The sequence below is a fragment of the Diaphorina citri genome, unplaced genomic scaffold (assembly GCF_000475195.1).
Source record: "Diaphorina citri unplaced genomic scaffold, Diaci psyllid genome assembly version 1.1 scaffold259, whole genome shotgun sequence".
Taxonomy (NCBI): Eukaryota; Metazoa; Arthropoda; class Insecta; order Hemiptera; family Psyllidae; genus Diaphorina; species Diaphorina citri.
The window spans coordinates 24156-45239 of record NW_007377696.1 but is presented as its reverse complement, the minus strand read 5'-3'; the positions used below and the strand labels follow the sequence as shown (position 1 = coordinate 45239).

Genomic DNA, 21084 nt, shown 5'->3' with positions numbered 1-21084 from the left:
AAGAAATTCAGAAAAAAAGGAGTCCTTTACCACATGAGAGCCGAGGCCTACATTAAAGTCACTCCAAACTTGACCAAACCCTTCTCTCTTTTTGACTAATATCTCAGTCGCTCCATGTCAGAGTGCATCGGGAATTTGTCTATTAGTTAGAAAACAAAATTTCCAACAAAATTTCCTATTTTTTGACGTATTTACTCAGTACCGGTCCGGAGTTAGTAGCGGTTAAATTTCAGCAATATCCAACAAAAAAAAAAGTTTGAATCGTATGGGCTAATGTAAAATTTTACTTTTCTCTCCTCAGGTGATAATCTCAGTGAGTCAACTCCTGGGTAATATAGTGGGCCTCAACAATGCAAGGTTCCAAGAATCTCTCTCCCTAATCAATAGTTATGCAACTAGTGATAAAGTTATGAAAGGCACTGGTAAGCTTTTTGTGTTTTATTAAGCTAATTGAAATCATGAATTAGACGCGTGTGGTCTATGTCGTAGCATGTCCATCCCGTAGTACCTGTGTCTCTCATCAGATGGGCGAGAAGAGACACACACAATACTTCCAATTTAGGTGCTGGGTCAACACGAGATAACCCGTTGGAATATTTGCAATCGAAAAACGAGTACAAATTTTTGTCCATGGTGGGGTTCGAACCCGGGATTTTTCCATGGTGGGACTTTTTATGAATCTCACTTGGGGGAAAACACTGTTAATAGAAGAAAACTTCTTAACAACAGGGGGTGGGGGAAGAATTATTATTATTATTATTTTAACAATTGAGGAGGTCTGCAGAAAGAAGGTCATTTCCTGTACCGTTTTCCCTTGTACAATGGGCCCCTCATTCATAGACCTCTCAATTGACTACTGTTCATTGCTCTCGACTCGTCTTTGTAGCAAATTGACAGCTTGATTAATGACATTTTCTCGAATCAATCAACCTATGACAACTTTGAAAAGTAAAAAGTTTTTCAATGAAGAGTTGAATGTATTATTATTGATTACCCTCCTCGCACTTAGGGAAAAAATGAAGTAATTTCATTGTATTTTTTTTTCTTTTTCTATCATCATCGTGTTGAGACTTTCTTTTTAAATGTTTATTGTTCTGAATATAGCTAGGAACTATTCTGTATAGTCTAGTAAAATAGGTCTGTGTTCCTCTGCAATCCATACTGAGAAATACCCCGAAGATATTCGTCCCGGACTAGTACTTTGTGATTGTAGTGAGTATAAGGTCTCGCTTAGAAGCAAAACGGCCCCTTTTACTTGGAATACCTACTCAATTTTTACTTTTCTCATCCTAACAGCATAGTATACCTATACGGTATAGTATAGTAGGTAATTATTACAAGCATTATTTCTTCGATCTGATTTTTTTTTTTTTTTTTTTAATTGGAAACCTATTGTTTTTTCAATCCAATTCTCCCCTAATTTTACCCCGGTTTTTCCTCCCTCAGGTTTCCCTCTTGAAGTGAAAGACCTGACCAAACGAATTCGCACAGTTCTAATGGCAACCGCCCAGATGAAAGAATTACATCATGATCCGGAAGTCCTATCTGATCTGCATCATAGTCTGGCTAATTCCTACGCCTCCACGCCGGAACTACGGTTTACCTGGCTGGAAACCATGACTAGGAACCATGTCAAGGATTTGAACTACTCGGAGGTAAGTTTTTATAGCACCACCGGTCCCCATCATTAAAGATCGATCCCCATCATTAACGTCGTGTAGACATGGAAACATACTAAGTTCCCTTCGTTTATTCCCATTTAAAACTATTGATTCAGTGAGCTGTAAGACTTACTCAGAAAAAGAACGCCACGGGGTCCCCGAAGGTCCCCAATCAGAGCAGAAAATTTCCCGACCGTGTTGAACATTTTTGACGAACTTCATTACTCTGATGCCCTCGGAAAAATTGAGTGTTTCATGGCTGTTTCAATGTTACGAAAATGTTACATTAATCTCGTGTGGTCTGTGTCGTAGTACCATCAGTGTTTGTTTTCTCGATCCATCCATGTCTCCCTCTCTCTCGCCAGGATTACCTACCTTAGGTGGTAACGCGCTTGCCTTGTAAGCGCTAGTTCGGGGGTTGGATTCTCGTCCGGGCCAAACTTTATACTACACAAATAACTATTAAATATTTAATTATTTAGTCTTGAAATCTTTTTTGTCACCCCCAGGCCGCAATGTGTCAGCTTCACATCGCTGCTCTCATGGCGCAATATCTCAAACTGAAAGGAGTGCAGTCATGGGGCGCTGAAGCATTCGATAAGATCTCTTCCAATATACCTCGAGATGAAACCGGACTCAAACTGGACTCCGGTAAGTTTCCAGTTAGCACTCCTAATAAATTAGAACTTGGATATAACCTCCTAATAAATTAGAACTTACGAGTAGATATGACTTGGATGTCTGGCTGGGGGACGTTAAACAGGGAGTAGACCAGCTTAGTCTGGCTGGGGGACTTCAAACAGGGAGTATACCAGCCGGAATTTCCCTTGTTAAAGAAGTAGCAAAGGTTGAGTGCGAAGGGCTTCCACTCGTGAATTTTGTTGCCAAAAGCAAATGTCAGCCCAAAGCAATCACTCTAGTTAAGGCTGATTGAGAAGCTGACGAAAAACGCCGACCCCGTCTGTACACGGGAAAAGGCGAAGAAAACAAAGAAAAGTATTCCTCGCAGGTGACCTCAGTAACTCCTCACTTTGACAAGATAGATCTGGAGTCTTGCCGTACCACGGAGTTTGAGCAAAACCACGATGTAGCCACCTTCATGTTCGAGACGCCCTTCACCAAGGACGGTTCTAATAAACCACGCGCCGAGCCTTGCGATCAGTGGAAACGGCGAACCATTATAACCACCGAGTATTCCTTCCCCTACGTGAAGAAACGGCTGAAAGTTGTGTCGAAACGCGAGATCGAACTCAGTCCCATCGAGGTAAGAACCGATTTCGATATTCCCCAGACCATCTTCCTTGTAGAATTCACTTCAACATCCCATCTTAGTTTCTTTCAGGAAACTTTTACTGCCTTTGTGTTAGAAAAATGTGGTTTATTTGTGTTTGGCTTGTTTTCGTCCCATTGAGGTAAGAACCGAGTTTCTAACGTTAGTTTTAGCCTCGGTGGCGTAGTGGTCAAGACGCTCGCCTGGTAATCAGGAGGGCGTGGGTTCAATCCCAGTCGAGGTTGAGGTATGGATTTTTTGCCTTTATCCCACACCTTTTCGTTCTACACGAGCAATATGAATAAGATAAAAGTTTAATTCTTCTTCTTTGATCAGTTTCAATATTCATCCATCCCTGCTTTACTCTTTACTCTAATCATCTAATTTCTAATATTATACTATTTTATATGAGAATTCAATAACACTGTGATCAGGGGATATTGTACAGTGCAGTAGTCCTAAACAAAATTGGACGTGGCACACAAGGGATTAAGAAGAGACCGCCTTAACAGGGGATTAATAGTTAAACCCTGATTATGGTCCTGGCCATTAATATTACTCTGTGTCCATTCTCAGGTGGCTTTAGACGAAATGAATCAGCGAGTGGCGGAACTGGCCGATGTTGTGTTCACGAAACCTACTGATCCGAAGAAACTACAGCTCCGTCTGCAGGGGAGTGTGTGTGTACAGGTGAACGCTGGGCCTTTAGCCTATGCGACGGCGTTCTTAGATCCGGCCCGGGACGGGGACAGAGAGTACCCGGACGAGAAGATTGAGGAGCTGAAAGATGTGTTCAGGTAAGAATATGTATTTTGTTACAACTTCATTTACATTTTTTTCCAACTTTTTTTAAGCTACTTTTTAATTTATTATAGTCTTTAAGCTACTTAAATTCCCTTTAGGGATGAGCTAATATTTTTTTTTTTTTTTTTAGATAGTACCTCGGTACCGCTTTCTCATTACTTTAAGGCACATTCTTTTTTACCCAAATGTAATAAGTCGTAAAATACGACTCTAGCTGTGTGATATTGAAATTTACAGTAACCACTTTTTCTTTTTTTTCTACTTCGATCAAAAATACCCCGTGTGTGAACAGCCTTAACCAAGCACATTTTCCTTGTTTTCCCCCTCAGGGAGTTTGTGCGTGTGTGTTACGCAGCTCTACAGCTCAACAGTCAAGTGGTCAGGGCTGACCAAACCGAGTATCAGGCAGCGCTGCGGGCTAACTTTCACAAGCTGTGCACAGACCTGTCCAACCTATTCCAGGAGACGCTGTGGCCCGATACCGAGCTGGGTAGTTTCAAGAGAAACAGTCAGGCGCTGTTCTCTGCTTGCGGGCTAACTTTCACAAGCTGTGCACAGACCTGTCCAACCTATTCCAGGAGACGCTGTGGCCCGATACCGAGCTGGGTAGTTTCAAAAGAAACAGTCAGGCGCTGTTCTCTGCCGGCAAGATGCTACCAGGCCCTGACTCAGGCATGTTATCATGTGGTCACCACAGTGCGGTCAGGCAAGCAACTCCGGGGCAGATTCCATCAGGTTGCCTTCTTTGGACAGGTAACTATTCTGAGTAGGGTAATTAGGGTATTATAGACTTAACTCGAGCAAGATACCCTGAGAAAAAAAAAAAATACCGATAGGGTGCCACAAGTTTTAGGAGAACTCAAGGTGGAAGAACTCTATTATTGGCCTCTTTTTCTGATTCAGGGTGTTGAATGCAACATTAAAGTTTCGAGCTTCCTGATATTCCGGAACCCAGTCACTCGATTGGGCTTCGGACACGCTAGTTTTTTTTAAATTATTTGTTTCCTCAGGAATATTTTGAGGAAGAGCACTGTGTGGAATTCGTATACAAGGAACCCAAAGTGACTTCGCTGAGTGAAATATCGGAACGATTGTTGCACCAGTATACCAACAAGTTTGGTAACAACACGGTGAAAATTATTATGGATTCGGCTCCCATTAATGCCAACGAGTTGGATCCCAAGATAGCACATATACAGGTAATTATTTGTTAAAATTCTATTTTAAGGTTTATATCTTTTGTTGGTTCGAGACCAACAAGATCTCGTACCTATCAAAGTCCAATTCAAAATACAGGTAGGTATATCAGTAAAGGAAAAATCTGTGTTAATTAAAACCTACCTCTATGGTGTAGTGGTCAAGACGCTCGGCTGATATATAGGAGAGCCTGGGTTCAATCCCAGTTGAGGTATGGAATTTTTGTCCTCGATGTATAATTTGAAAATTTGACCATAATAACAGCAATAGCCTACTGGTGGAATGGAAGAACTATTCGAGCAGTTTAAATGGACCAGTGTCATTTGTGTTAAAGCAGAGTATTATTTACAACTTTTGTGTATACCACAGTTTGCCCCCTTTGCAATCAATTCCCATTTTCCACTATTCTTTTTATACGTTCTCTGCTATCAGTGGAGCCAATAGTAACTCAAGTTCGGCTTAAAAGGTAGCATGATACAGAAAGGAGCCAACCAATTCACAGAATTTGGGGTCGAGTGGATTGGAACACATCACATGCCTTCAGGCACACTCCATTTGTCAAGGGTCTGGGTTTTCCTTGCCCTTGGGATCAATTTAATTTGAACCAATAAAATCCAACTTTCGGAAAGCGTAAAAAAATGCGTAGCTCCTAGGTGTCTTCATAGAATATTTTGCCATCTTCTAGTGTCATTTCTAATTTGCAAATTTCCGTGCAAATCAAAAAGTACAGGTAATTGTGTGCCATGACGCCCATGACGTCATCCTGCTTTAGTATAGCTAGTTTCAGTTTTGGAAATACCCCATTCCAAGTTGACTTACTTACTTGACTTGTGTCCAATAATCCTGAGGGGGACGTAGGGCCTCAACAAAAGAAAGTGAAAAATAATAATAAAGACGTATCTATGTTGTTTACGCCACCCCGCGATAATTGTGCACTATTAAATTTCCAATTTCCACACACTATTAAAATTCCAATTTCCACAATTAATTAAGTAGATGTTAATATCAACACACAACAAGATACTAAACCTTAAAAGATATATAAATTAAATCGAGATTAAGTTTTACTTTTTCGCAATAATAATTGGAAAAAAAATCGAGTTTTGTACCTTTTTCTATTTCATTTGGTTGGGAAAGAATTTCTATATTTTCTTTCTTCAGTGATTTTCAACCAATTTTCTTCAGTGATTTTCAACCAATTTGTACTTCGTTTTATAATTCAGTCAATTTTTATTTCATTTTAATAAATAACAAATTTAATTTTTTTTTTTTTATTAGTCAATATGCAAACTTCTGAATCTCAAACGTATTTAAAACGTGACTTTTAAACGATTAATTTCAATGGCCAGGACTATGATCAGAGTTTAATTGAGCAATTTGATTGGTTGATTTCAAACTTTTTAGAGAATCATATTGTTCAAGTCGATAGTTAACTTTCGGCTAGTTTAAAGTCAGATTGTAGGCCTGGTTATGAATCAACCCTCCACCCCAAATGTTACCTGCGATCATGGAGTTCCATTAACCTTTGATCTTTTTTGAAAATTTTACACTTTGAAATTACGAAATTTTCCGTCCATTTTCATTATTTAACCCATTGCAACCCTCTGGTTAAAAATTTTGTTCACCTTTTCAGTACGACCAAGGGGGTTAATTTATCTCGTTCAAACTTTAACCTGCCCCTGAACTGCCTTTAATGCAAACTTTGTACAATGCCAGCTAAAAGTGAGTTTTCAACTTTCCACTTATTTTTCAATATCATGTCAAGGTACAAAGCTTGCGTATCATACTAAGGTACCATTCATTGTTACTTAAAGTCATAATGTTAAATTATTATTGTTGAAACCCTCTAACTTTAAACCCTCTACAACATTTTTGGAAACTTTGTTATTTCCTCTTTGGAAAAACGCCATTTACGTATTTTCTTTCCCGTTCTTTTTTCTTGCATTATTTTCCATGGCATACTATCATCGTTTTATCCATTTATAATTATCCCGTAGGTACCTAGTTAACAGTAGATAGTAACTCGTACTTATTATACCATTTTTTTTCCTCGTTATAAAGTCAAAATTTTATGTAATCTCCCGAAGTCGAATCTCAACAACATCAATGGGGCTCAACCAAATGACAATTTTTTTCGAGATAGAGTCCTATTCCGGTGTAAAAGTACCCAAAAGAGCATGGCGCACTCAAAAACACATCCAAAACGGTCCCTAAATCCCCTAAAATGTCGCTAAAAGGTCGCAAAAAAATAACGTTGAAACAGCCATGGTTTAGGCATGAACTGACGTCATCACGAACTGACACATGAACTGACGTCATCTCTCGTTGGGACCTTCCGCTTTGCATGCAAAAAGTACATAGGTAATAGACACTTTACAAAAAGTAAAAAGTCCATTAAAAGGTGTCTAAACATACATATAGTCGACCGGCCGTCGATCGACGAGATGAATCTATGTTGTCCAGGCAGTGTGAGCGGTTCAGTCGACATCGATCGACGGCCGTTCGACTATGACTGTGTGGACACACCTTAAGACATTTTTTGTCGGTTCGACGTTTCGACGGCACCCTATACTGTTGATAGCAAAACACACACTCCCCTCTCCTAGCCGCTATTACTCTTGTGTCAGAAGCAGTAATATCCGCCGCAATAAGAACATATCCTGGCTTAGGTTTATGAAATACAGGGTTCTTCTGAAGAATAGAGTTTTCATAGAGGAAACTGTAACTGTTAAGGTTTTATCGTCCCGAGAGCGAAGACAGGATAAGAGAAAGCCAGCCATTCCGAGAACGAACATCATCCGTTTAGGATAAAATCCGCCCCGGGCGAGAATCGAGCCCGCGGCTTAGCGCTTACGATGCAGCGCACTACTAACCAAGCTAACTTGACTGGCAGACCAGATTTTTTGCTGTCGCGTTTTTCAAAAAGACCTACTCTTTGGACGAACCCTGTAACACACATTTCCCAGAGACGTTCTCTCGGGTGCTTAGAAATATTTTTCGACATGCAAAAGTTTTTTTCTAATTTATTTATTGTTTGTGACACATTATTTTCTCCAAAAAAGCGACGTGCAGGCATGCGGGAGAACAGTCGAAGTGTCAAGTGTCATTTGCATGCCCTTTTTTAAAGCTTTTTTTTAAAGTATTTTTTTTTTTTAAATATTTCGAAAGAAGGCAAATAGAGAAAGAAGAATTATTTCAAAATGATCGAACATATTCAACTAATCTAAAACTAAAGCAGGCGAAACTACTCGGAATTAGGAAAACTAACAAAATGCCAAAATGTTTTACCTCTTGTATAGGAGCTAATTGCTGACTATGACCTGAACCTCGCTAACACAAAAAACAAACCCAACACAAAGACAAATCAACACCAAGTGCAGCACAAAAACAGAAAACCATTCGGATAAAAAAAGCATATACTCCAGTCCGATAGGTTGATTGATATTCAATTAAAAATGTAAATCCCTGGACAGTGAAAAACTTTTGAAAGTCAAACTTGTGTCTGGTTTGACCTTCAACAGGAGTGGTTTTTGAGGTTTTGGAAATTCGAAGGTTTAATATTTCACTTTTCAAGGGTGCGTGTTGCTAATCATGTAGGTACCTTTCAAAACGTAAAAGTTTGTGTGGTAAATGAAAAAGAGTATATAGGCATTGGTTCCTACATACATGTAAATGTGAACTTATTTCATTGAATTGTCAACGGTAAACAATAGACTATTTAAGTATTCAACCAGAAAAACTGATTTACTTATGAAGGTTGGTGAGTACAATCTTACGAAAATTGCGGTAGGTATGATCCGATACAGTACATTGGGATGGCTGTAGTTGCCGAAGTTAGTGAAACGCACCCTTAAAGCGTGACTAGGAGTTTACAATTTGGGAAAGACAGGCAATCAAAGTATATAAGAAAAGTAAAACATCAGGTTATGCGAGATGTTGAGGGGAGGCAGGTGCTGGCCTCTCCCTCCAGCTTGATCTCGGGGTTCCTGGAACAAGAAAGGGCAGAAGAATTTCTTTTTTATTTTAATCATACACTGGTATCAACAGCCTATTGCCTCCTGCCTTAGTGGCGTAGTGGTCAAGACGCTCGTCTGGTAAACAGGAGGGCGTGGGTTCGATCCCAGCCGAGGCATGGAATTTTATCCTAATTCATTTGAGAATTTGACCACATAATAATGTAGCTCTAAGGGTTATGTGGTAGAGAACGCCTAAGGCATTAACCTCGCCTAGTGGTTACCTTCCACTCAAGAGTCTATTATTAATATATTGATCTCGGGAAGTCACTTTACAACTAACTGTAATTAAACTCACATGAAGGGTAAACGCTTCGACGGGCGAAAAACTTCATCAGAAGACAAGGCGATGTAGTTAATCCACTTGACCCCCTTTTGATTGAATGATTGAATTTATTTGTATTGTATTTACTAAACCCAAATCCACCAATGTCCTTTGTTTGTTTTCAGATAGAAGGGCAGTATATGTGCCGTTCTTAGGATTGTATGGACGTGGAAATAAAGGCCATAATAGTCACTTTACAACTAACTGTAATTAAACTCACATGAAGGGTAAACGCTTCGACGGGCGAAAAACTTCATCAGAAGACAAGGCGATGTACCTAATCCACTTGACCCCCTTTTGATTGAATGATTGAATTTATTTGTATTTTATTTACTAAACCCAAATCCACCAATGTCCTTTGATTGTTCTCAGATAGATGGGCAGTGTGTGCCGTTCTTAAGATTGTATGGACGTGGAAATAAAGGCCATAATAATAATATCTAGGTAGTCCATTTTCATTTATTTATCAAAGTGTGTTAGTCAGAAGCTGTACAGAAGTAAAGGTACTCTTTTCTATACAATTTTATTTTACAGTTACATATTATATCAAACATCAAACATACAACCATTAAGTTCTACAGAATAAAGTTTACTCAGTAAACATACTTAATGGATAATGGAGCAACTGACAGAACCTAAAAGCATGGAAATGAAAGGAAATATAAAAACCCAAGAGCTTCGTGTCAAACCTGATTTCTACCTTGATAAGAAAAGTTTACCGAGGTACCTACCTCCCTCAAAATTAAATTAAGGTCCTAGATATTTGTATTTATAGTGTAGGATAAAGTTGTCAAGATGCATTTTCATTTATTTATCAAAGTGTGTTAGTCAGAAGCTGTACAGAAGTAAAGGTACTCTTTTCTATACAATTTTATTTTAACAGTTATATCAAACATACAACCATTAAGTTCTACAGAATAAAGATTACTCAGTAAACATAATTAATGGATAATGGAACAACTGACAGAACCTAAAAGCATGGAAATGAAAGGAAATATAAAAACCCAAGAGCCTCGTGTCAAACCTGATATCTACCTTGATAAGAAAAGTTTACCGAGGTACCACCTCCCTCAAAACAAAATTAAGGTCCTATATCCACACTAGAATCAAAGAACATTACTCGAGTGTCAAAAATAAACATCCTGAAAAGAGTGGGTTTGCCCAATACATGATAGATAATAATATTCCTACAACTTTGTGTGAAGTAGATGTCTTGTGTTCTAAACCTCTTAACCCCTTCAAACTAAGCACTACATATTAATATTTGTACACAAAACATAATTTATTTTGTAGTTATAACATCATAATTATTATATATAAGAAATTATTTATGTTGTACTCTCTGAAAAAGATTGTACAATGTCAAAAATAAGTTGGTTCCTCGGGCGTGGGTTCGATCCCAGCCGAGGCATGGAATTTTATCCTCATTTATTTGAGATTTTGACCACATAATAATGGAGCTCTAAGGGTTGGGTGGTAGAAAACGCCTCCGGCGTTAACCTCGTCTAGTGGTTACCTTCCGCTCAAGAGTCTATTCTTATTATTATTTTTATTAGGTGGAGAGATCATAGGATCTGTTTCCTAGATTAGTGTGAAGCTGTGAAGTCTTATTTCATTGCTTGAGGGAAGCAAATGCTGGGGAGGTCATATTGAGGCCATCTTATTAATTCTGCACCCTGATTTAACCAGCAGTAGCCCCTAATTGCTGTACATTTATTGTCTCTTAGATTTATGAACGACCCATACTGTTTTATTTAATTCTGGGGGTAGCCCTATTTTGTTACAGAAACATTACATTACCATTATACTTTTAACCCTGAAGATGATTGTTAAGCATTCAAGTAGCTGGAAGTTCAGAATTCACGAAGTTTAAAAATGAGAAGTTTTACGATACATTTTATAGTTACATACTTCTACATAGACGTATTATGTATTTTTATACAGTGTGTCCTTAAAGTTTCCCGCCTTTTTTTTGAATAGGTGAATATTTTTTTTATATATAGAGCAGGAAAAATGAGGACCAACGGAATTTTTCTTTTTCTTCTACGACTTCTAGATACCGAGATAAATCGATTTAAATAATACTGATAAATCGTAAAGTTTGCCGTCACGACATATGCTCCCGTAGGCGATGACGTCATAACTCATGACTCCCGCTTTGTTTGTTTGTGCGCAAGCGTTTCTGCGCATTTTGACATTAAGTCTGACGTCACAACTCTATGAACTTTTTAATTGAAACGGCAATTAAAAATTGAATTTTCGACCTTTTAAAGTTACTTTTTCGGAGTTTTGACTTCAGATTTGGATTTTTCACAACTTTTTACGTAGGAATCGACCTTTTATTCATAATTTTTACCCAACTGCAACTGCTCCATTGTTTAATTAATACTTCTATATTAAAATTATTAGCTTTATATTGATTTATAGTTAGCTTTAGAGATTAATTGAAGGGCTCTCTGAAAGAAGGACAATAGGGTCTTGATAGAGAAAAGCCCTCAACTTTAAACTATTTTAATTTCATTTTAACTTCGTGGTAAATACATAGATACGAAAAAGCCATTAAGTCCTTTTTTCTGAGAGCCCCCAATTACTCGGTTTTCTCTATGTTGTCTACGTTAGAGGAGCTTCAGAAATAGGTGTCATTTTTTTTTTACTCAATTGTACTTTTTATTGTTTTTATTATCTTTTGTTTATTTATATTAATAGACAAATACATTTCATGTGTATTCAAGTTGTCAATTCCAATCATTTTTCTTGCTCTAGAGTCTAGAGTAGGCTAGAGGTACCTTTCAGGGAGGGATACAAAAAGGTATGTATCATGACCTTTAAGCTAAGGCTTTTAGGCAGTAAGGAGTATCAATTTTAGGTGATTTCTCCCTTGGTAAGCTGTGTCACAAAAGAGCTAAAGTTGCCAATTTATTGCGCCAAAAAGAGGCGTTATCGCTCTGAATGAATGCCAGTGTGAACTCAGCCTAAATACCGATCTTTGTTCAACTTGATTTTTTTTTTTTTTACTTATTTCCTTTTTTCCTGCTATGCTGAAATGAATTGCTACAAGTTACCGTATGTCCATTTGGTAACATAGTAAATTCTATGATTTAATTTAACCACCCTTTTCGCATTCTGTCATTTCGATTCGAACTTTCGTATTACTTTTCAGACGACGTCAATCATTAAGCGGACCGCACCATTTTTTGCGCAAAGGTTAGAATCAGCGACTGCGCATGTGCGACGTGTTCATTTGAAATCAGCTGATCGGTATTTGTTTACATTTTTAATCAGATCAGATCAGTCTCGTCGTGTAAAATTTTTGGAAAGTACCGTTACCACTTACCTACTACACAACTACACATTTAGCCGGAGGGAATGGAAAGTAGACAGAAAAGTAATTAAAAGTGTTTAAATTTACTTTCAAATGATAGGATTTTGTGTTTCTTTCATCTTACATGAGATATTCAATGTCCCTCCCCAGCTAGAAAATGTGAGTCAAAAGAAGAGTTGTAACCTGTGAAACAAAAAACATGATAGCTTATCCTTGTCATTATCAGTGAACAAAATAAGAAACTTTTATCTCTCTTGTATATTCAGCTATGTAAATATAACTTTTAAAATTTGAAATACTCGAACAAATCATCAATCCTGAGCCATGGAATCAAACAAGAACAAAACCACCACTAGAACAACTACCCGGAATAGAAAATCCAAGCTGACACTCTCTGAGCCAAGCACCTCTAGTCGACAGAATGGAGATGTCCAGAACTTTGTTGAAGATGAGGAAGATAACGTGAGGCCACTTTTGTCAGCAGGCTCTGGAGATAAGGTTGGTAGAGTATCAATGTCAGATACCTAATAGAGATGACTGATTGAATCCTCCCTGTTTAGGTGCTGTATCCCATAAAGTCTTTCTTTTTGTTTACAGTAAGTACCTACCCCAGCAAACTGCTTATTTTTAGGGCACTTAACCTATAGGATCATAAGCTTGTGTCTGAGAAAGCTTATAGTGTCTTGGTGGTATAGTGATATTATCTTTACACACTTGTAATTATGTCCTCACTTCCTTTGGATCAGCAGAAATTATATGTGATTTATTTTGTATGACTTAATGATATTTTCTTTTCAGGGTAATGGGAACACTGCCTCAATAAATCAACAATACCCCAGCCACTTGGAAGACCTTTTCACTGATGATGAAGATGATTCTCAGAAAATTCTATTCAAGAAAATTAGAATCAGTTTTGAATTTGACATTGTGATAGCAATTCTGTTCCTAGCTGCCCTTGTGACAAGATTTTACAAACTTGACCAACCTCGCCATGTTGTGTAAGTTGAGAACATAGTAAATACCACTGTGCTCACTCCAATTGATTTTCACTTGACCAATTGTTCTCATATGAAGATGTAATCTAGTCAAACTGGAAGAAATGTTCAATTTTTCAAGATTCTTACATTTTTATTTATTTACAGGTTTGATGAGATTCACTTTGGCAAACACATCAACATGTACATTAAGAATACATTCTACTATGATGCACACCCACCTCTTGGTAACCAGCTGGTCAGTGCAGCTTCATATTTAGCTGGCTACAAAGGTAAGACACAAGCTTGGACTCTAATGTTAATCAGTGAAGTAACCACAGAACTCTGTTGAAAGTTGAAACATTCTTAATTTCTTTTTCTTTATTTTATTATTATTATTTTTTTTTAAAAAGAGGTTTGAGAGAGGGAACTGCAACTGCTAGGGTCTTATCGTCTTCCTGTTCGTCTGAGAACAAACATTGTCTGTTCAGGATAAAATCTGGCCTGGATGGGAATTGAACCCATGGCCCAGCACTTGTAATTACAAGGCAGACGTGCTACCAACCAAGTTAACTAGACTTTTTGAAATAACGTTCCAGGTAACTTCAAGTTTGACCACATTGGTAACAGCTACAGCAGTGTAGTTCCTATCATAGCCATGCGGTTTATACCAGCCCTGTGTGGTAGTCTTCTGGTACCTCTCACGTATAGCCTCATGGTGGAGCTCAAATATAAAAAGAAGACTGCTGCCATTGCTGCATTTCTTGTATTGACAGGTAGGTTGAGTGGATTGGAAAACATCACATGCCTTCAGGCACACTCCATTTGTCAAGGGCCTAGGTTTTCCTTGCCCTTAGGATCAATTTAATTTGAAAGTTATATTTGATTGAAGTGAGATAAGGTTTGAAAGAAAGGTTTCATAGAGAGAACAAGGGTGGTCCTAATATCCCATGGTTAAAGACAGAAGGAATACAGGATAAGAGAAAACCAGTTGTTCCAAGACCAAACCTTCTCTGTTTATTTAGGATGAAGTTTGCCCCTGGTGGGAATCACACTTCCAAGAGAGATTGTGCTAGCTTCCAACCTAATTGTAAACGAAATGATATCAATAAACAGGTACTCTATTGAACTGTTAGCATAATGGGGCATCTTGTTCTTAGCTGACAGTCTAAATCCTCTAAATAAAAAACTACTTTTACTAGTGCAACTCATACTTGGATTTTCCCCCTCTCCCCAGACAATGCATTACTGACCCAAAGTCGGTTTATTCTGATGGAGCCAATGCTGCTGTGCTTTTCCCTGTTTGGACTCCTATGCATTATAAAGTTCTGCAAGCACAGTACATCACTCAGTTCAATAGGATGGTGGCTCTGGTTAACGCTAGGCTCTGTATCTTTGACATTAGCACTGTGGTAAGTAAAGACGTGGCGTGGTTTGTAACTAAGTTTTAAGTTCAATTTCTGCTAGTATCGAAGTTTTTTCAAAGGATATACATAAAATAGAGAACACAGGAACAAGAACAAATCCGCCCCGGACGGGAATCGCAATCCAAATCAGTACTGAATCCAGCGCCCAATGTTTACCTACCATTGACCATGACCGCACCGGTCGCTGTGCGCATTTATATTATATAGCTACTCATTTTCCTCATGAGACTGATGTTGGATTTCACCAATATTTATTCAGTAATTAGAACTCCTCTTAAGCTAACAGCCAGTTAAGTTCCATTTAATTTGTATTGGCTTAACAGGGTTGTTAAGCTAACGGGCTGTTTGAGGCTGGAAAGAAGGTTGGTGAAATCCACCATGAGTGGTCTTCGCAACAGCCAGTCACGGAATCAATCGTTTGCAGGATACAATTTTTTGACCCCGCCGGGAATCGAACCCGAGTCTCCCGCGCAAGGCGAGTGCAGTGACCACTACACCATGGGAGCTGACTTAAACGGTGAATACAGTGGAAAAACATGTTCTAAGCTGACAGTCTAAGGTTGTGGTTATGCACCGGGTTGAGATGAGACAGGATATTGTTTCTACAGTTTGGCATGGGAGTGGTAACTTAAAAACAAGGTTAGTTTACCAAACTTGCCTATCCCAACCCGGTACATAACCACGACTTAAGGCTAAGCACTACTTGTACTTATTCTTGCTTTCAGGGTCAAGTTCATCTGCTGGGCAACCTCATCACGTGGTACTCGGGAGTCCTCGCCCTCCTTCTCTATCCTTCTCTTCTCATCTTCTATCTCCTTCGTCGATGTCGCCTCTGTTTCGACCTCTCGCCGCTCGAGTGGTCTCAGTTCTGTCTATCGGGTCAGGTGTTCCTCGTCGCGTACTGTTTGCACTACCTACCGTACTACTTCGTTGAGCGGACCCTGTTCCTACACCACTACCTGACTGCCCTTGTGTTCAAGATTCTGTTGGCGGCCGCTCTACTGCAACATGTTGACTATCTGGTCACGTGAGTATCATATCAAATCATTAAGTAATTATCTGTAGTAAAATTATCTGTCGTAATTCTTTGTAGTAAACTTTTGTGGACACTGGATATCAGAGCATTACTAAGTACCTCCTTTACTATCCATTCTCATTTATAATCAATCTTTTTACGCCGGTAAGGCCGCCACTGGTCTCTACTCGATTAAAGTAGCTACTCAAATTGGCCTCACAAGTCCAAGTGCACCCCGAAGTCCATGCACAGAGTCGGAAAAGCTACGACCTTGCCGGGACTAAAACCCGGAATCTCCAGCGTGCAAACCTAGTGTGATATCCACTAGGCCACGGAGTTTACTTCTCAAAAATGGATATTTCTACCCATTTCCCGACTTTCAAAATTTGGACCCATTGCAATACTTGCTCATTACATAGTATAGGTTTCCTATTTTCTATACTTTTGGAATGGAAACTAAAAAGTCTAACGCATCCTTACAGGGTCTTTAAACTCCTTGGGAAAAAAAGTTAACAATATTTTTGTCATTTCAGGACCAAGCTTCGAATAAGACTGGTTCAGCTGGTGTACAACATTCTCATCGTGGCATGGTTAGCGTCCATTCTGATCACATTCAGAAAGTTCTCCGTACTGAGTTACGGTACCACTCCCCTCTCTGCGGTAGATATTGTACGACTCAAGTGGAAAGATAGCTGGGACTTTATCGTACACAAACAGTGAGGAAGACTCTCGAAAAAAAATTGCTTTTGCAAAAATTTGGACAACTTTGCACTCGTTTTTTGATTGCAAATATTTCAACGGGTTATTTTCTGGTGTTCTCGTATTGACCCAGAACCTAAGTGGGAAGTACCTATTGTGTCTCTTCTCGCCCATCTGATGAGAGGCATACTACGTTACTGCGGGATGGGCATGCTACGACACAGACCACATGCGTCTATGTAACTAAGTTTTAAGTTCAATTTCTGCTAGTATCGAAGTTTTTTCAAAGGATATACATAAAATAGAGAACACAGGAACAAGAACAAAAGAAAATGATAGAGGGAACTGTAACAACGGAGGTCTTATTGTCCCGAAATTGAAGACAGAACGAAGACAGGAGAGAGAAGCAATCAATAATTTATTGATGAGCTGCCCAGAGTCTGGGTTGCCAGCCGTTCCGAGAACAAACCTTATCTGTTTAGGATAAAATCCGCCCCGGACGGGAATCAAACCCGCGACCCAGCGCTTATAAGTTACAAGGCAGATGCACTACCTCTACCCTTTCAAGCTAATTAGTCTGGCTAAAAAAAAGTACGATGAAACATCCATTTTTCCCCTCCTAGTCAGCCTAGTTAGTTGTTATCGCGTCTGCCTTATAAGCGCAAGCCGCGGGTTCGATTCCCGCCCGGGGCGGATTTCATCCTGAACGGATGATCGTTCCTGGAACGGCTGCCTTTCTCCTATCCTGTCTTCCTTCTCTCTTCGATTTCGGGACGATAAGACCCTAGCAGTTACAGTTCCCTCAATTAAATCTCTTGAAAAAATAAATAATAATAATCAAAAAAACAATCCCCCCTTTCTGTTTCCAGCATAAAGTACGCGGGTCTCTACTCGTGGTATTTGGCTAGCTACATTGTTTGGTCTGACTATTGGCGCCGCACCCTGGGCAATCGGAGAATCAGCAACAGTCTCGCCTTGGGCCACGCCATAGCCAGAGCCCTGGTGTGTAGTGTTGTGCCTATAGCGGTGTACCTGGCTGTATTTCATGTCCACTTCAGTGTGCTGTATAAGGCTGGGCCTCATGATACCGTGATGACCAGTGCGTTTCAAGCCAGTCTAGAGGTGAGTGAGGAAGACTGAGGATTCGAATCTGTATGTTGGATTTTACTATCATTATTTTAAACAGGTACTAAGACATTATCAGGAATGAAGTCAGAATAAGGCAGTCTAGAGGTGAGTGAGGAAGACTGAGGATTCGAATCTGTATGTTGGATTTTACTATCATTATTTTAAACAGGTACTAAGACATTAACAGGAATGAAGTCATAATAAGTTATAAGGAATAGTATAGGATAAAAGTAACGGAAGTGTCTAGGAAGATCCAGGAGAGGAGACTACAGTGTATAGTCATATTGAAAGAAGAGATGAGAGCTACATAGGGAAAAGAGTGGAGAGAATGGAAGTGAGGGGGAGAAAAGGGCGAGGGAAGACGAAGAAAAGATGTAAGGATTGTGTGAATCAATATAAATAAGCACTATTATTTATTTTTCTTACAGGGTGGTCTGGCATCCGTCTAGGAAGATCCAGGAGAGGAGACTACAGTGTATAGTCATATTGAAAGAAGAGATGAGAGCTACATAGGGAAAAGAGTGGAGAGAACGGAAGTGAGGGGGAGAAAAGGGCGAGGGAAGACGAAGAAAAGGTGTAAGGATTGTGTAAATCAATATAAATAAGCACTATTATTTATTTTTCTTACAGGGTGGTCTGGCATCAATCACCAAGGGACAACCGCTGGAAATAGTGCACGGATCTCAAGTGACCCTTAGATATACAGGAGGCAAACCTTGCTGGCTTCACTCCCATCAGCACATGTATCCCATCAAATACTCTGATAAGCGAGGGAGCTCACATCAACAGCAGGTCACCTGTTATACGTTCAAGGTAGGTGGTCACCTGGCTTCAAGGTAGGAGGTCTTTACTTACCTTTCGACAGTCTAAAATTTTAAAATTCTAAAAGTGCTTATTTGTCTTCTAAAGCTGTATTCGATTGTCCAACGAGAAATTTCGTATGATGACTGAAAAAAAAAGTCACACAATCGAATCCAACTTAAGCTGATAGGACTAAATAGTACGTTTTCCCAGCAACAATATAGACTAATTAACTCAATGAAAAATCATCGACATAAACCAGAAAACTCACTTCCTTCGATTAATTTTCCAGGATGTAAACAACTGGTGGATTGTCAAACATCCAGACCGTAACTCCATCACAGTAGACTCTCCCCCTACTCCTGTACGACATGGCGATATCATACAACTTGTACACGGAATGTCCCTACGAGCTCTCAATTCCCACGATGTAGGCGCTCCTATGTCTCCCCAGCATCAGGTATAGTATGCCATAGTATGTCCCACTGTGTTATAACATGTCCCACATGGCGATATCATACAACTTGTACACGGAATGTCCCTACGAGCTCTCAATTCTCACGATGTAGGCGCTCCTATGTCTCCCCAGCATCAGGTATAGTATGCCATAGTATGTCCCACTGTGTTATAACATGTGTATTTACCCCTTTTTTTTAACATGTCCCCCATGGAAACTTAAATTAAAAACCAATAACTAATTTAAAAAAAAAAAATGAAAAAAACTTCGCCAAGAAGAGAGAACAATAAACAAGATTTGTCCAGAAGAAAAGCCACCATCAGATGACGTGAAAAAGAGGAAGAAATGGCAAATTTGTAGGTATATGCTAGAACTTTGGTTCTGAATAGCTTACCTCCATACACTAAAAGCTCACTCCGAGTCCGTAGGTGTAGCGGCAAACAGCCCTAAAAGATGGGTTAAGCTTCTACGAATCTTGGTTCTGAATAAATAAAATAATTATTGTGAATTAGTTTTTCTCATCAAGATGTGTTTTTGCTCTGTGGTTTCACAGGAAGTGAGCTGTTATGTGGACTACAACATATCCATGCCTGCTCAGAATCTGTGAAAAAAAAAAAAAAAAAAAAAAAAAAAAAAAAAAAAAAAAAAACGACCAAGGTAGCATTTTCCAAACTGCGGGCCGTGGCTCCCGAAAGGACCGGTTGAGTCATGTAACATATAGTAAAGGGACCGCGGCGTCTTCATAATTGAAAAACAGGGGCCGCGTTGAAAAAAAAGTTTGGGAACCGCTGGACTAAGGTATATTTTATTATTTTCCTCAGGTGTGGCATACAATTCGGTCCATAGTCCGTCTGGTGCATGTGAACTCATCTTGGGCTCTCAAGTTCAGCGGCAAACATCTGCCAGACTGGGGTTTCCATCAGTATGAGGTAGTCACTGCCAAGGAGATTAACCATGAGTCTGTACAGTGGAATGTGGAGGAACATCGATACACCAAACGTAAGTACGAAAAACATTAATGTTTATAATTACTTACATTCTTGGCCACGCGTACCCTAGTAGGTATTTGGCCTCGCCCACTTTTTGCCTCCATAAAGCCCGGTTGAAAGAGTCCTCGGTTGTGAGATTGAGGATGGTTATTACCTTTCTGACTTGGTCCTTCCATCTTCCTCTCGACCGCCGTCCTTCTGGTTGGTGTTCCCATATAAGTACTTCTGATGTTGGAGTCTTCTTGTCTTCTTAAGACGTGGCCTGCATATCGTAACCTTCCGCTTTTAATTTCCCCAACAACGTCAGGTTCATTGTAGAGGTTCCTTATCTCTCTATTGTGCTTGATTTACCACGAAATATCCCGCGTAAACTATTCTTTCTTCCCCCCCTTACAGAAGAATACGAAGATGACAAGGACAGAGAGCGGGATCTAGTGAACGCCGAAATGATTCCGATCAAATCCATTCGCCTCTCATTTTGGTCCAAATTCTGGGAGCTACAATACAAGATGCTTTTCCACGAGACTAACTCCGTTAGCAATCACATGTACAGCAGTGAACCCCTGGAGTGGCCCACTCTGACGCGAGGCATCGCTTACTGGATTAGTCCTGAACATAATGTAAGTATTGAGTTTTTTTTTTACAGTAAAAATACCGTTTCTTCGTGTTATCATATCATAACTTTGGTGATCACTGTAGCATTGTAGGATTTTCCAAACATCTCGACAATCCAGCGCCCAATGTTTACCTACCATTGACCATGCTGGCACCGCACCGGTCGCTATGCGCATTTATATTACATAGCTACTCATTTTCTTCATGAGACTGAGTCACGGAATCAATCGTTTGCAGAAAAAAAAAAAAAAAAAAAAAAAAAAAAAAAAAAATGTAGACGTTTTATCGCTATGAAATAAAAAAGGTGGTAAAACAAAATAATGTAAAAGAAAAAAATCTCACTCAAGAGTCAAGTAAATATATATTTAGGGGAAGAGCCTAAATGTT

At 39.3% G+C, this 21084-nt stretch overlaps 2 protein-coding genes and 2 long non-coding RNA genes across 4 annotated transcripts in view; all 4 read left to right on the top strand.

Moving 5' to 3' along the window:
* The window catches only part of LOC103506751 (dedicator of cytokinesis protein 11-like), a 37094-nt gene extending 30167 nt beyond the window's left edge, over window positions 1-6927 (top strand). The window contains exons 30-36 of the mRNA XM_026821726.1: window positions 302-422; window positions 1447-1655; window positions 2171-2312; window positions 2639-2925; window positions 3508-3728; window positions 4065-4263; window positions 5360-6927. Of these exons, the coding sequence (XP_026677527.1) occupies window positions 302-422; window positions 1447-1655; window positions 2171-2312; window positions 2639-2925; window positions 3508-3728; window positions 4065-4263; window positions 5360-5395 (1215 nt within the window). The 3' untranslated portion in view covers window positions 5396-6927. The remainder of the gene's footprint in view (window positions 1-301; window positions 423-1446; window positions 1656-2170; window positions 2313-2638; window positions 2926-3507; window positions 3729-4064; window positions 4264-5359) is intronic.
* Window positions 4397-4891, top strand: LOC113466386. Its single transcript, XR_003390790.1, has 2 exons — window positions 4397-4488; window positions 4746-4891. It is a non-coding gene; the product is annotated as an uncharacterized LOC113466386 (long non-coding RNA).
* Window positions 6928-12577: 5650 nt separating the features above from the next.
* On the top strand, window positions 12578-20695 carry LOC103506750 (protein O-mannosyltransferase 1). Its single transcript, XM_026821725.1, is given in 13 exon segments — window positions 12578-13090; window positions 13391-13590; window positions 13735-13859; window positions 14166-14342; window positions 14804-14978; window positions 17577-17829; window positions 18466-18648; window positions 18929-19096; window positions 19647-19696; window positions 19851-19857; window positions 19915-20092; window positions 20479-20543; window positions 20546-20695. Coding segments are annotated over 13 exon segments (1821 nt in total). The 5' UTR covers window positions 12578-12916; the 3' UTR covers window positions 20612-20695.
* On the top strand, window positions 15720-16706 carry LOC113466384. Its single transcript, XR_003390789.1, has 2 exons — window positions 15720-16020; window positions 16542-16706. It is a non-coding gene; the product is annotated as an uncharacterized LOC113466384 (long non-coding RNA).
* Window positions 20696-21084: the final 389 nt, after the last annotated feature.